The 13,817-nt window shown below is 43.7% G+C and overlaps 1 protein-coding gene across 1 annotated transcript in view; it reads right to left on the bottom strand.

Moving 5' to 3' along the window:
* Positions 1-1,155: 1,155 nt before the first annotated feature.
* Positions 1,156-13,817, bottom strand: part of LOC132155438 (chromodomain-helicase-DNA-binding protein 7-like) — a 47,200-nt gene continuing 34,538 nt past the window's right edge. Inside the window, exons 24-38 of the mRNA XM_059564279.1 lie at positions 12,861-12,950; positions 12,294-12,397; positions 10,824-10,953; positions 10,612-10,669; positions 10,460-10,520; positions 10,042-10,378; positions 9,736-9,950; positions 8,694-9,473; positions 7,903-8,057; positions 7,271-7,498; positions 6,721-7,122; positions 6,402-6,599; positions 6,173-6,310; positions 5,977-6,081; positions 1,156-3,193 (exon numbers count right to left, since the gene is read on the bottom strand). Coding sequence (XP_059420262.1) covers positions 2,186-3,193; positions 5,977-6,081; positions 6,173-6,310; positions 6,402-6,599; positions 6,721-7,122; positions 7,271-7,498; positions 7,903-8,057; positions 8,694-9,473; positions 9,736-9,950; positions 10,042-10,378; positions 10,460-10,520; positions 10,612-10,669; positions 10,824-10,953; positions 12,294-12,397; positions 12,861-12,950 — 4,009 coding nt within the window. The 3' untranslated portion in view covers positions 1,156-2,185. The remainder of the gene's footprint in view (positions 3,194-5,976; positions 6,082-6,172; positions 6,311-6,401; positions 6,600-6,720; positions 7,123-7,270; positions 7,499-7,902; positions 8,058-8,693; positions 9,474-9,735; positions 9,951-10,041; positions 10,379-10,459; positions 10,521-10,611; positions 10,670-10,823; positions 10,954-12,293; positions 12,398-12,860; positions 12,951-13,817) is intronic.

Raw genomic sequence — 13,817 nt, forward strand, 5'->3', positions numbered from 1 at the left:
TCAATCACCCTGTTATGTTTTGGCAGTGCAGCAGCCAGTGGTCCTCTTTTACACACTACTACAACAGCACAGCAGCTCATGAGGGAAGCATTCAGTCTGGCCTTCTCGAGAAAGGGCCTCTCCTGAGGGGAAGCTGCCAGCTCTAATCCCAGTGGCCCAGCGTTAGTGAACTGTGCCGTGTTGCCATGTTTGACGCTCAGTGGCTAACCACAACCTGCCTCCTCGCCAATGACAGACTTCACACCCAGCAGTCAGTGGTTTGTGAAGGAGGCACAGTGACTGCGCCATGTGTCAAGATGGCACATAATGACTATGAACCACAGAAGATTTTCACTGCCACAAAAACCACGCTAACACGAGAACTCGCTCTTCATTAAATACAGAAAATGGAGAAAAGCACAACAGCAGTTCACCGTTGTTTGCTTAAGGAAAAAGAAACATTTTCCACATCCAAGAACTCAATTAACGTACATTAACACTTCCACTGCAACAATAAAAGGCATCATTTTGACAACTCCGTGCACAAGAACTTCCTTTCCAACTCTCAGACTCTAACTCCTGCCAAGAGCAGCATGCTGGGTGCACACGAGACCTATGGATTTCATGAGCCACTTCATCGGAAAGTGCAATTATGAAAGATGTCTGTCGAGAGAGGGGAAAGAAAAGCTTTGTTCCAGGCGTTAGGATCATAATGGCTGGCTACTGGAGCGTACAGAGAGCCCCTGCCATGTCCTCTCGTCCTGTCGAAGCGAGTTATGTCAGTCGCTCCACAGGACTGATGGCGTTTATGATGGCTAGAGTAAACAGGCCTGTCGGAGAGCCTCTTTCCCTGGCAACCAGGTCATGTAGTGCTACAGAATGAAGCATTTACAAATTAAAATAAAAAAGTAAATATTTAATATTTTAAATTGATTTCCACACTTGAAACCATTAAATGCAAATACCTTGCACCTAAATTCAGCATTGCTCTCTAACTACACATATTTGGTGCTAACGATTAAAAATCCTCTATTTCAAATAAATCTAATTTGACCGATCAAAGAGATACAACTTGAAGTGAACTTAAATGAACGATTTATTCTGTTAGATGGTATAAAGGCTTTGTCGTCGTCAGAGGATGCTGTTTGACATCCCCACAGAGCTACACAAACACGGTTTTGGCTTCCTAGGCGAATATTGTGAGTCACTTTTATTAAAAGCATCATTACTACAGTTGGCAGAAATGTACAGTTCATCATACATGATGGTTTCTAAAAAAAAAAAATACACATAAAAGAAAATACATTTACAACATTTATGTCCGTAAACTTCAAGGCTAGTTAGAATTGAGGTAATGCTGTTCAGCTTTGTGGCTAAAGTAACAAAAGTCCATTCAAATAGATAAAGGTACCTGATTTTATTCATACACCAGTGCATTAACATGGATACAACGAGACAATTTGACTGCAGTAATTTCATGTTGCTTTTTCACACTTTCTGGTGTTTAGTCAAAAGAGTAAAACTGAACATTCAAAAGCTGCCTTCGTTATTGCTGTCTCCACAGGTCGAGAGGTCTCCTCACCCGTTTGGATTGTCAGTGTGAGAGACTGGGAACAGTCCGAGTGTAGGCTATGATATGTGAGAACTTCGCCTGCTCCTCTCAGCAGAACAGTACAACCAACACCACGATTCTTCAGCAGCGGAGAGTGTCTTAATGCCGTTCATTTGTACATTACTGAATTTTACAAGATGCTACTCATTGTTACAATATCAACAGTAGAGAGAGAGAGAGAGGAAAAAAAAAAGTAAAAAAAAAAAAACAATAATATTACAATAAGTAGAGAGCAGCATAGCACTATCGGAACGATTAATTCCTATAATATTTCATGAAATTTCCATCTCTTCTAGAAGGCACTCACACAGTGCCGAAGACTTAAAAAAAAAAGAAAAAAAGAGGGAAAATACAGGGAGGAAAAAATAACACCCTTTTGACATCCGCAAAACTGTTCACGTCATCCCTGGCTATGCTAATGGTTACAGAGGGAGCTCATTTGATTTCCTCTTAACGTTACCAGTCAACAAAAACCAAACGAACAAAGTGTTTTGGATATAGAGTTGCCATGTAAACAACTGGACTGACCATTCTGTCAGAGTTCAGTCTGTCTCCTCAGCACTGGGGAAATGTTAGAAGGCCCGATTCAGTTTTTTAGTCACTCTTGTCATCCTCATCAGCAGGGTCATCATCCTCCTCCTCCTCATCATCATCGTCTTCATCATCCATTCCACCCTCCATGGAGTCCACTTCCTCGGTCGCCCCTGCCAGGTCATCATCTAGTACCGATGAATCAGCAGTCTTGTTCTGGCTCTCCTCTGAGTCACTGTCTTCAAGCGTGTTGTCAGCAGTTTCCATGTCAGCCGTGGAGGCGTTCTGGTCCTGATTTGTGCGGGGCCCCTTACCGGAATCCTTATCCTCACCTGTGGCCCCCAAGTCCCCAGACACAGCACTCTGGAGGTCAGCTAGATAAGCTTGGGGGAAGCCTGGAATGCCCAGACCACTAAGGCTGGGGGGTAAGAACATGGATGGGTAGAAGAGGCCTGGGGCCATGGTGGACAGCAGGAAAGGGTTGAAGGCCAGCGGGTTGGTGGACATGCCAGCGGTGGCGGCAGCAGCATCACCAGTTGCCTCAGTAGACTCAGTCTCATTCGATTTCTCTGCTTCCTTCTCCTCTTTCTCATCTCCTTCATCCTTGGTTTCCTCATCAGTCTTCGGCTTGGGAGCCTCCTCAGATTCAGCCTGTTCTGTGCCAGATGCACCACTGCTGGCCGTTGCAGCAGCAGCCAGGCTTCCTCCAAACAGACTCCCCAGGCTGAACATGCTGGGGAGGCCACCCATGCCAGGAAGCATAAGAGGCAGCATAGTTGCAGCGTGTTTGGCGTCTGCTCCCCCTCCGAGAGCAGGGGGAAAGCCCATGAGGCCAGCAGCCAGCTGGAGGCTCTGGAGGTTCTGCAGGCCCTGCAGACTGGTCAGGTCCATACTGCCAAACAGCCCACTCATCAGCAAAGGATTAACACCGGACGTGGAAGCCGCTGCTGAGGCTGCTGCTGTCGCCTTGGCCATGTCAGATTTGGGTCGCCTGCCTCTACGGCGCACACCCTCCTCTCTGACTACTGGCCCAGTCAGAAGACGGTCAAACATGGACTCTGGGAGAAAGCCCTGGAAACAAAAAGAAAACTATTTAATAGTGGTGTAACGATACGCGTATTCATATTGAACCGTTCGGTACGAGCCTTTCGGTTCGGTACGCATTATGGACCGAAGGGTTCGTTGGACTAATTAATTATATTTGGAAAAAAAAAAAAAATTGTGAAATATAATGATATGCGTTCAACAAGGTAGCCCAATAACCCAAACGACGTAACAGGCAATGCCCCTGACACCCCCGAGGAAGAAAAAAACACCAACTTATATGTTTATGTTAGGCTACTCAGTCAGGCGGCAGGTGCTCGCTCACTCAGTACGCGCTGAAGGCTCATTGCAAAATGGCCAATGCGTTTAACAGACCAAAAATAGAAGATCCTCCAATAACCAACAGGTCTGGTGTTTGGGTGCACTTGGATTCCCTGTAAGCTATAATGGTGATGGCAAGAGAGTGGTGGATAAAAAAAAACAACGATATGTCGCATCTAGGGTACACCAGCGGGAATACCAAAAAAAAAAAAAAAAATACCAGCGGGAATACTTGAAACATGTCAACTCATTTACGCCGACATCACCTTAGTGTGTCAGTATCTGGGAAAAGACGAAACAAAAGGCGAAACATACACGCAACAAACTATCCCCGCAGCATTTAGACAGACATTTCCAACGGATTCAAACAGGGCAAAAGACATCACCACGGCGTTTGGTAGGCTACATTTACGTTATAGCCGCGGATATGAGACCTTACTATTTACCATTCATTCTATCATCACCATTATAGCTTACAGGGAATCCAAAGTGCACCCAAACACCAGACCTGTTGGTTATTGGAGGATCTTCTATTTCTGGTCTGTTAAACGCATTAGCCATTTTGCAATGAGCCTTCAGCGCGTACTGAATGAGCGAGCGCCTTTGTAGTGGAAAACGTAGGTTTTAAGAACATGCTTAATGTAATTGAGCCCCGTTACAATATTCCTTCACGAGCCCATTTCAGACAGACCGTAATTCCTGCTTTGTTCCAAAAAACATAAGCCCTTTAGAGAACCAATTGAGTAAAAACACACTCAATATAAAGAGTTATAGAGTTCCATATAAAAAGTTACATCTTTGTATTTGTTCATAACTACTACAATAATATAACATTTTCATTTTTTTTATAAGGAGCTGTTTTTGTTTTATACAGTATGCTGCTAAGAAAACACCATAGAAGATGGGTAAAGAATAGCTCCATCATTGTTCAATGTAAAAAAAAAATAAAAAATACTTTGTTAGTTTTAATAAATAAAACATTTTTTAAAAATCAAGGAAATTTATCTGCCATTTTTTCTTTTTGCTGTATCTAAAACGTACCGAACCGAACCGAACCGTGACAAGTGTTTCGTATCGAACCGAACCGTGAATTTTGTGAACCGTTACACCCCTACTATTTAAGTATATCAACAATAACAATAAAAAGTCAGGAGTTAGTAATAGTTCTCTCATGTTTTGAATGAAGTCTATTAGGCTCCATTTATTTTATCAAGGGTACAATAAAAATAGCAATCGTTAAATGCTACAATTTAAAATTAATTTTATTAAAAAAATTTCAAAATCTAATTTATTCCTGTGATGAGAAATCTTCTGTCAGTATTGAGTCCCATTATCTTTCAGAAATAAATACGCGGACTTGCTGCTCAAAATGTTTTTTATTGAAAGTTTAAAATGGTTATGCTCCTCAATGTTAGTGGTCGACTGATATTGTTTTTTGTACAGCCGATTGCGATATCTTGGAAAGCAGGAGAGCTGTTATAAAGCCGATATAATATAATATAATATAATATATATATATATATATTTTTTTATATATATATTTAAGAAATTTGAAATCATTTGACAATTGATTAAAAAGTGTCAAATAAATATACTTACACTTTAGATGACAAAGTATTTTTCTCAAATAAATAAATATTTAATAAAATTATAATTAAAAAGGAAGTAAAAACCATAACCAAAAGGGCACTCAGTATTCTGGGAAGTTTGTGTGCATTGGGAACCATTTTTCAGATAAAGCCAGGGTAACACTCATTTTAAATACAGCACACAGGGAAAATTATATGAATATAACAGTGGGCAAATGTTTAAAATCTCAGCATAATTTAAAATCATGAGTTTAAAGAACTAAATTCACACAGACCAACCATTATGCAGAGAACACACGATCATGCTAGATAAAAATGCACACTTCACAAGATCTCAGAGCTGGATTCAACGAAGTTTGCAAGGTTTTTGAAATTAAATCTATATCATAGACTATATCTATATCATGGACATAGTGACTGATGTCACTCATAAGCTTGCATAGAGCGTTTTTGAAGCCAAAAGTTGACTGAGGCGGCCGTCGCCATCTTAGCAGCGCATCACCAAGCGTCACTGGATAATCGAAAATGGGCAAAAAGGTGGGAGCTGGTTGCTGAAACCACGTCCACCTAGGTCGACAGCGATGACAGCAGTCAGCAGCAATCAACCTGTTACTCCAGTGGCCATGCCCTTAATTATGCAGAACTTTAAGGCTTAATATAATTCAAAATTCACTTGTCATGCAAAAAATTTTTTTTTTTCAGCAGTCTGTGGCGAGTAGACAAAAAAAATGTACTAGCCAATAGCGATTCAATTGCCAAGGTTTCTGTAGAGGGATGTTATAAACATTTTAAAAACAACGCAATAACCACTTTGATACATGGCAATTACAAAGAGTTTAAATGACCAAATAGTGGCTCAATTTATCTTAAATTCACTCAAACTTCAAATAAAAGACGCACCGAATGCTTCACAATATCTGTCCAGTCAGGGGCGATGGCAAATTCTGGATTTTCAACCAGCCAGCGGGGTAAATCCTTCATCGGAGGGGCCATGGCTCCTCCCATCTGTAGTTATACAAATTACAAACGTTACAGCAAGTGTAAAGATTATTTTGTGGGGAATAAACGGATTCCATTCATAAACATTAATACTTGCCTTTCTTCCATTCCTAATGTTAACAACAGGGACTCTCTCCTCTCCAGTCAGCGTATTAATGTCGATCTTGTTTGGATTGCGGCATCTGTGTCTTTTCTGTTTGGGCTTGGCAAACTGAGAGAGAGGGTCCTCATTCTTCTAAGAACAAAAACAAGAGAACTCCATAAGATAAAATGCACAGGACATTCCCACATCAGCCAACAGGGTAGGCACAAAGAACTGCACTCACTGGTTCGTATCCAGGCATATCCATAGTGTAAGTGGGGTGCTGTCTCAGCCACTCCCGTAGGTCTTTAGTGCTGGGTCCATCTTCTCCTGTAAGATGGCTTCCCTCTTCTAGGCCCTCAACAGGGGCCTTATGTGCAAGAGATGACATGGGTCTATGTGCCCGCCCATCCACAAAAGCTTTGGTCCCATCTGAATTTTCCTGTGGATGCAAACAAACAGAAAATGAGAAAAAGTAAGAGTTTATGTGCTTAAAGTGTAAATAAATAAATCATGGCAATGAGCCAGATGAAAATGACATCACATCCTGACAGGATACATACCGTATTGAGCGGTCCTCTCTTGTTCCCCATAAAGAGGAGTTCCAACCCCTCCACATTTTTCCTGCGACCTCTCTTTCTCCGGTTGGGGAGTTCAGTGTCAAGTAGAGAGCCATTGGTTCTTGGTCTAGAGGAAGCACCTGCACCTTGCAGCAGCTCCATCTGTGCTTTTAGGGCTACAGAGGAGGCCATTGCTCCAGGGAAGGCAGAGGAAGAGGTGGACACGCCATGCAGGGCCTTGGTTAGGTCTACGGCCTGTGGTTGGCCTTCTGCAGCATGGGACTCTCGTAAGTGAGCAACCATCTCCATCAGGTTCCTGCGCTTAGCAGCACGCTCAGCCTCAATCTCCACCTTCCTCCTCCTGCGTCTACGCTGCCGAGGTACTGACAGACTCAAAGCATCGTCCTGGACAAGAACAATGAGATGGGTGTTTAATAAACATAACTATTAAAATCCATTTTATAATGTCAAACTACTTAAAAGACAACAGGTGCATTAGGACCCATGGCGAGTCGCAGGGAGTGAAGCAGGCTGGGTTAGAGGCGGGACTTGCCTTGTTGACCTGTGGTGACATGGTGAGGTCCTCACTGCCACTATAGCTGGTTTGACCCACCACTGAGAGATCACCAAGACTCCGCCTCTGCAGGGGGCTGTCCGTTGCCATGGAGCCGTAGCCAGGCAACAGGCCTGGCAAGTCAAAGAAATGCCTCTTGTTGGAAGGCCACTTGCCCTTCATGACCGCTTCGCAGATGTTGTCCATACGATTGATCATTACCCTGTCCTAAAGTACAAACACAGAAGGGCAGCACAAGTGTGAGTGAGTGTGTGCGCGTGGATGCATACATAATGAACTAGAGGGTACACAAAGGGCATCTCATTTTCTCCAATTCAGCTCTGTTTTTATGTCCCAAGGATCTTATAGTGCATTTTTGCTCGATTAAAGGAGGAAGCTCTGAAACTACAAGTACAGTCTTTTCACTCTGCATTACATCAACATGTTTCCCTCAAAGCATTGTGCTTGGCTTCATTTATCTTTAAATCACTTTTGTGGCAAGCTAGATTACTACTTGCTAGAAGAGGGGGAAAATGGATATAGAATCTGAAAGTTAATCTGTAAAATGTAAATTGATTTGACAAAAAAGGAAAGGCAATTGTGAATTAAGTGGGAAAAATGATTTAACTAACCTTAGGCCAGAAGGAGAACAGTGAGCGTTCACCGAACATCTGAGAGGCTGAAGGCTCAACGTCATCAACGCTGAAACAGTCCCTGGTCTCATCCCGGGCTGTGCTCAAGGAGGCGTTACTCTCCTCATCGAAATTCTTTCTCTCAGAGGCTGCTCCTGCAAATAAAAATGATCTTTTAATACAGGCTAGACTGAAATAATGTTTCTCAGCTCAAAATATGCAGGGTTGTTTTGCCAAATACAGTATCTTGAAAATGTCAAGTGTGTAATTTCTTTATATTCCAGCATAATATCAATAGAAAAGCTAAAAAAAAAATTAGTTGATTTCCCCCTCCAAAATAAATAAATAAATACTTTCAAAATATTACATTTTGAGCATTCTGACCAGCCAACAAAGTGACACTGGCTCAACGAAACGAGTAAATTTGGGGCAGGATAATCTGTACAACCAATGCAATATATATAAGGAGTGTGTATACGTGTATACGAGAGGAAACGTATGAAAACAATTTCTGCAGTTATATTTGGTGGCAACCATTTTTAGAAATTTTATTGGGAATTTGAAGCTAATTTAAGGTGTTCCAGCAAAATAAAATGAAAGAGGATGGAGTGGATTTAGTCTAATCCTAGATTAAGTAGCAATTTAAAGTAAAAAAAAGCTTGGAGAAAAACGGTTTTGATTTGTTTTTGGATCACGAAAAAAAGTTTTGCCCATGTTTCTGATGGAGACCATTGCAATGTTTCACTGTAGACATCGCCCAACCCTAATATCAAACATTGCCTAATATTCACCTTCAGCTTGTGAAGATTTTTCTGATTTGTCATCCTCGTCCATCTTTTCTTCCTCATCGTCTTTAGAGGTTTTGCCAGTAAAAAGATCAGTCTCAGTGGTTGAGGGTGGCTCTTCTTCATCCTGTGCTTTTTTCTCCTCACAGGTAGTGGGCTCCTGATTCATGGGCTTCTCATCAGCCATACAATCCACAGGACAACCATCCTCTACTTTGGGCTTAACCTCTATTACATCATCTTTCTCCTCAACTACCATCATTTCCTCTTTAGGGTCGCAATTAAGACCCAAATCATTTGCTTCCTCTTCTTTCTTCACTTCATATTTAGGAGAGAGGGCTTGAGATTTTTCTTCTTTGACCTCCTCTATGTCACCATTCTCCACTTTGGGCACCAACACATCTGCTTGCTCTTCTTTCACCTCCTCATCTTTAAGCAGGTTCAGAGGTGTAAGAGGATCAGACACGATGGACAGTTCTGCACCCTTGTTTTGTGTGAACTTCCGATGGGACTCCAAGAAGCTCAACTCAGGGTCATTGAGGATGTGGTAGTCAGTGCGGCTGACACCATGCTTTGCGGCTCCCCGTAAGAGGTCTCTGTCATGGCGACCAGGCTCCCACCAGGCTGGGAGGTCGGGGCTTGGTTGGCACAGACTCAACCTCTCATCCAGCAGAGGGTGCGGCAACACCTGCTCCCTGATCTGCCGCAGCAGCTTGATACGATAGAGCGTCCGTGAAGCCCGCTCTTCTGTAATGGGGTCAATGATGAGGGTGGGGTCTGGCAGTTCTGTAAGAAGATAGATGATGGGCAGTTGCATAATCCAAAATGAGAAGATTTAATTAAAAAGCAACATCAATAAGTAAAAATTGTTTATACTATCCGTCTATGAATAAAATATTTTTTTATGCTAATTACAAATCTATTTAAGCTTCACAATATTACAATGTCCAGTATTAAGAATCGATATCTAAGCTAATATAAGTTCTAATATATTTTGCATGCTGCTTCTGCTCTTTCTTTCTCCCATTGCAAAAAGAATGAAGTTTACCTGTTTCTGCTGCAGGTTTGACCTGCATCCGACACACCCGCTTGCACATGGCCACAAAAGAGTAGTAATATTTTTCCAGGCTTTCATCCGTCTTCTTGTCTAGACGAGCAAAAGCACGGAACTGGGACCAGTCAAAGCACTGTCTGTGCAAGTCATAAACCACACCGAATGTGGACACCACACGGTAGAAATCGGCCTCTTCACGCCTTGTCCATCTGGCAAACAGATGTTGGTAAATGGAAATGAGGTGATGTGTGACTACATGAGAAAGGTTTTTTTTTAATGGAAGATCTAGATGCAACTCACCTCTGCCGACGCTCTTTAAAATAAGCCGCTCCATCAGCCAGCAAGGTGGCGCTGTCGGGGATGAAAGGTGATCCCTTGGCCATAAAGGGCCCTCCTTCAACCATGAAAGCCATGGCTCCATCTGGAGCATAAGCTCCTGCCTCTGTTACCATTGCAAGGATGTCATCACGCGGGCGGCCTCGGCGCCGATCAGGTTTGGTCATGGCCTCCTGCCTTAGCTGCTCACGCTTGTGAGTGCGCTGATAGGCCGTGATGAGGCGGCGCAATCGGGCTGTAAGGGCAGAGGCTGGCGGCCAGTATAGATTGCCTGCTTTCCCATTCTCACCAGGCTTAGGCACTAAGAGTGGACAAACAGACAGCAATGGTGAGCAGTGAAGTAACCCTAACCCTAACTCCTGTGTGCTGGGGAAATAAATACCTTCTCCAGTCTCACCATCCATCCCTTCATCTTTATCATCCAGAGGAGAGTTTGTAAAATCCTGCAAACAAAGAAAATGTTACATAAGCCAATCTATTACCAATGCTGATTTTAGATAGTCTACTAATAGACAAATATATTTCAAAACTCACATCCAGATCGTCTTTGAACGGCATCCTTAATGGCTTGTACTCTGGGTCCTCATCCTCTCTATTGGGAAAAAGAGAAGGGCTTTTAGTGTGGGAGAGAATAAGTAAAAGAACCAAAAGAAAAGTGGGGTGAGGCATAAAGAAAGAGGGAGAGAGCCAGAGAAAGAGCAGGAGGAGTCCCTCTTGCTGGGGCTATGATTTTGGGCCAAACTTACCCCTCGACACCATCTGCCATCATGTCCGCTCCCCTCTGCTCGGCAGCGATGGCCTTGGCATCAGGCATGCCCACCCTCTCCAGGAAACACAGGGTGGGGTCAGCACACATAGAGTTATACTTCTCATAGCCTAGCGGAAGAAAAGAGAGCAGCGGTGAACATAAAATATGCATAATTACAGGCTGGGCTGTGGGCTGGCAAGCTATTATTTCCCCTGGTGTTGTGAAAGCACAAAGCAGTATTACTGGTGTGTCAAATGTAGCTTAAAATGAAACAGAAAAAATAAAAATGTCAGTTGTGAGAGGTGCTAAAAACTTGCATGCGCCACAATAAACATGTAATCAAAACCCTTTAAAAAGCTACCAAAAGAAAAAAAAGATCCTTAACACTGAAGAAAAAAAAACCCCACTAAATCAACATCTTAATACAAAGTGAAATTCTTTCAAAAACTACCAGAAGACTAAATCAAACCAAAGAAAAAAGAAAAAGAAAAAAAAAAGCCTGTTGAACTGTCCAAGCAGAACAGATTTGAGCCTGCGGACCCCCACAGAGCACAACAGGGGAGGCGATTGACAGGCTGGACCCACTTCAGCTGAGCCGCTGATCAGACGAGACTCGAGCACCCCTTAACCACTAGAACATCACATTTCAATTAGGATTTATGCGGTGACACATTGTTCCTAACTGCTGCCGCGCCCCGAGCCAAACTGTAATCATGAGGGGGTTTATAGGCCATCACTCTTTCCTCTACAGTCCAGGCCTGCCACCTCCCCTCTCCTCGTTTCCTCCCCAGACCTCCCTACTGAATTGGGATTATGATTAAGAACAGGCTGCCTGTGTTATACACACATGCTCCTGTGTGTGTGTGCGCATGTATGGAGGCCAGCTGAGTTAACGAGGCAGCACAGCACACCGGGAGAGACCAGAGAGAGAGAGAGCTCTCTGTACACACATTCATGAAAAAGACCAATCTGAGAGAAGCATAAAAGCCCCTCGCCAAGATTTATATCGGTGGCAAGAGCAGCAGACATTATTTAATAAAACGGCTATTACTATACTTAATACAATTAAAAGTCAGCAGCTGGGAAACCCCTTTCAATCTCTTTGTTTAATACTGCTTTTGGCCCCGTTTTCCCCAAAAGATAAATTGGGACAGATTTGCAGCTTCACAAAAGAAAACAATCATGTCCCAAACTGGGAATTTAGCAGGTTCTCCCAAAACACTTCTTAACACTGCAGGTCAATGTTAATAAAATGTGCTGAGAGGTGCCTGTTGCCTGTTGATGGATTAGAGCTCGACTCTTTCCCCCATCCATTTTCCCAGCCACCCTCCATATAGCACAGGATCAGCCATTCGGAAAATATCAATCTCTAGGCAATATTACAATCGGTCAACATTAGCAATTATTGTCGCCTGTCACCCCAAAGGCACCAATCAGAGAGTGTCAGCTGTGAGGAGGCGGAGCTTACCATGCTTAAAGACACCGATTAGGAGGGACTTGTCCGCATCGAGATCCCACCAATCAGTGGGGACGTCAGCATGAAAGGGTTGTGGGATCCAGATATCCAACTCGCTATTAGCGAAAGAAAAACAGAGGAAAGAGTGATTAAAACCAGGAGATGGCCACAGCTTCACATAATCGAATGAGCGCGGCATTAATGACTATCTGCAGACATCTGGTAGGAAACGCGAGCATTAACAAGCCACATCTCATTTAGGTCCATTTCTCATCTTGTTTATTCAGGGACAACCTGATTATGGCCAGAGATCTGAGCCACTTGGTTATCTCACCCTGTGCACTTGTGTGCACACACGAGCCCCTCACAGTCATTAGATCTTCAGTCGAGTCCTTGAGAGCATCAACATGGCGAGCACGTTTACACATTATAAATGGATGCACATCTGGGTGGGGGTGCAGTCAGAAAGGGGGAGGAGGAGGAGGAGGAGGAGGAGGAGGAGGAGGAGAAGGTGATGGAGGAAGAGGAGAGATAACAGCAGGCAGGATTCGGTGGAAGGGAATGGAGAGAGATGCCAACCTTGAATCGGTTCCCTCCAGGATTCTGTCTGCATGGTCTCCGATGACTTCTTGTCGCAGATAGTAGAGCATGCGGACTCGCAGCAGCACTCTGTCAGAGATAGAGCGAAAAAACAAAAACAAAGATGAGTTGGGGTTAATGGAGTGACACACAGATTGAGAGGAAGGAAAAAAGGACAAAGGGAAGGAGAGAAGGCACAAAACAAAAGTGAGTAAATTTGGCCAGCTCTGAGCTGTGCCAGCAGCAGTAGCAGCGGCAGCAGCAGCTCTTTGGCATGTGCCATGGCTCATCCATCATGCTGCCAGGGCTGATTAGCCACGCTGTGCGGCAGCCTTCACGCCTGACAGATGGCTGCACATAATCACCTCTGTGTGTGCCGCCTTTCACCCGCTTCCAACAGGTCTGCCTGGCGCCTGGCCTAGCAACGTGCTGCTGCGCTTGGGGGAGCCGCCCATATGCACTCTCCAGCACCTTCATCCTCTCATTTTCATTTCCTTCCTAAAGCTGTTAGGAGCTAACGGGATGCCTCCAAAGTACAGAAGCAGAAGTTTGCAGTGCGGCGAGCAGATGGTTGGCGGTCTAAGCACCTCGCATTTGTCGTCTCGTAACGTTTCTTCAGCTGTTGCTCTGTTTCCCTTCTCTGGATGCACATCAGAGCCAGCAGTGCAAACCGTGTTTTGCTTTCTCTCTGTCACTGCCTAGGGTTAGGCAGGACACAACAATGCCGGCCTGGCAAGAGAAATTATTTATCAAATGAAACCAGAGAGGCATCGAAAAAACAAAAGACGCAAGCCGGTGGCACACAAGGCTTAATTGACGTGTGGGCCAAGAGGCGAAATCATCATGTGCTGCCTGATGAGCTGGACTCTGAATTATTGAGTGCTCTTAAAATCTTTAATTTCAGTGATGAAAAAGATTCCTCATGGCCTGTCATTCATTATTTCAGGAACTTGGCAG

This window comes from Carassius carassius, chromosome 12 (assembly GCF_963082965.1).
Source record: "Carassius carassius chromosome 12, fCarCar2.1, whole genome shotgun sequence".
NCBI classification, from domain to species: Eukaryota; Metazoa; Chordata; class Actinopteri; order Cypriniformes; family Cyprinidae; genus Carassius; species Carassius carassius.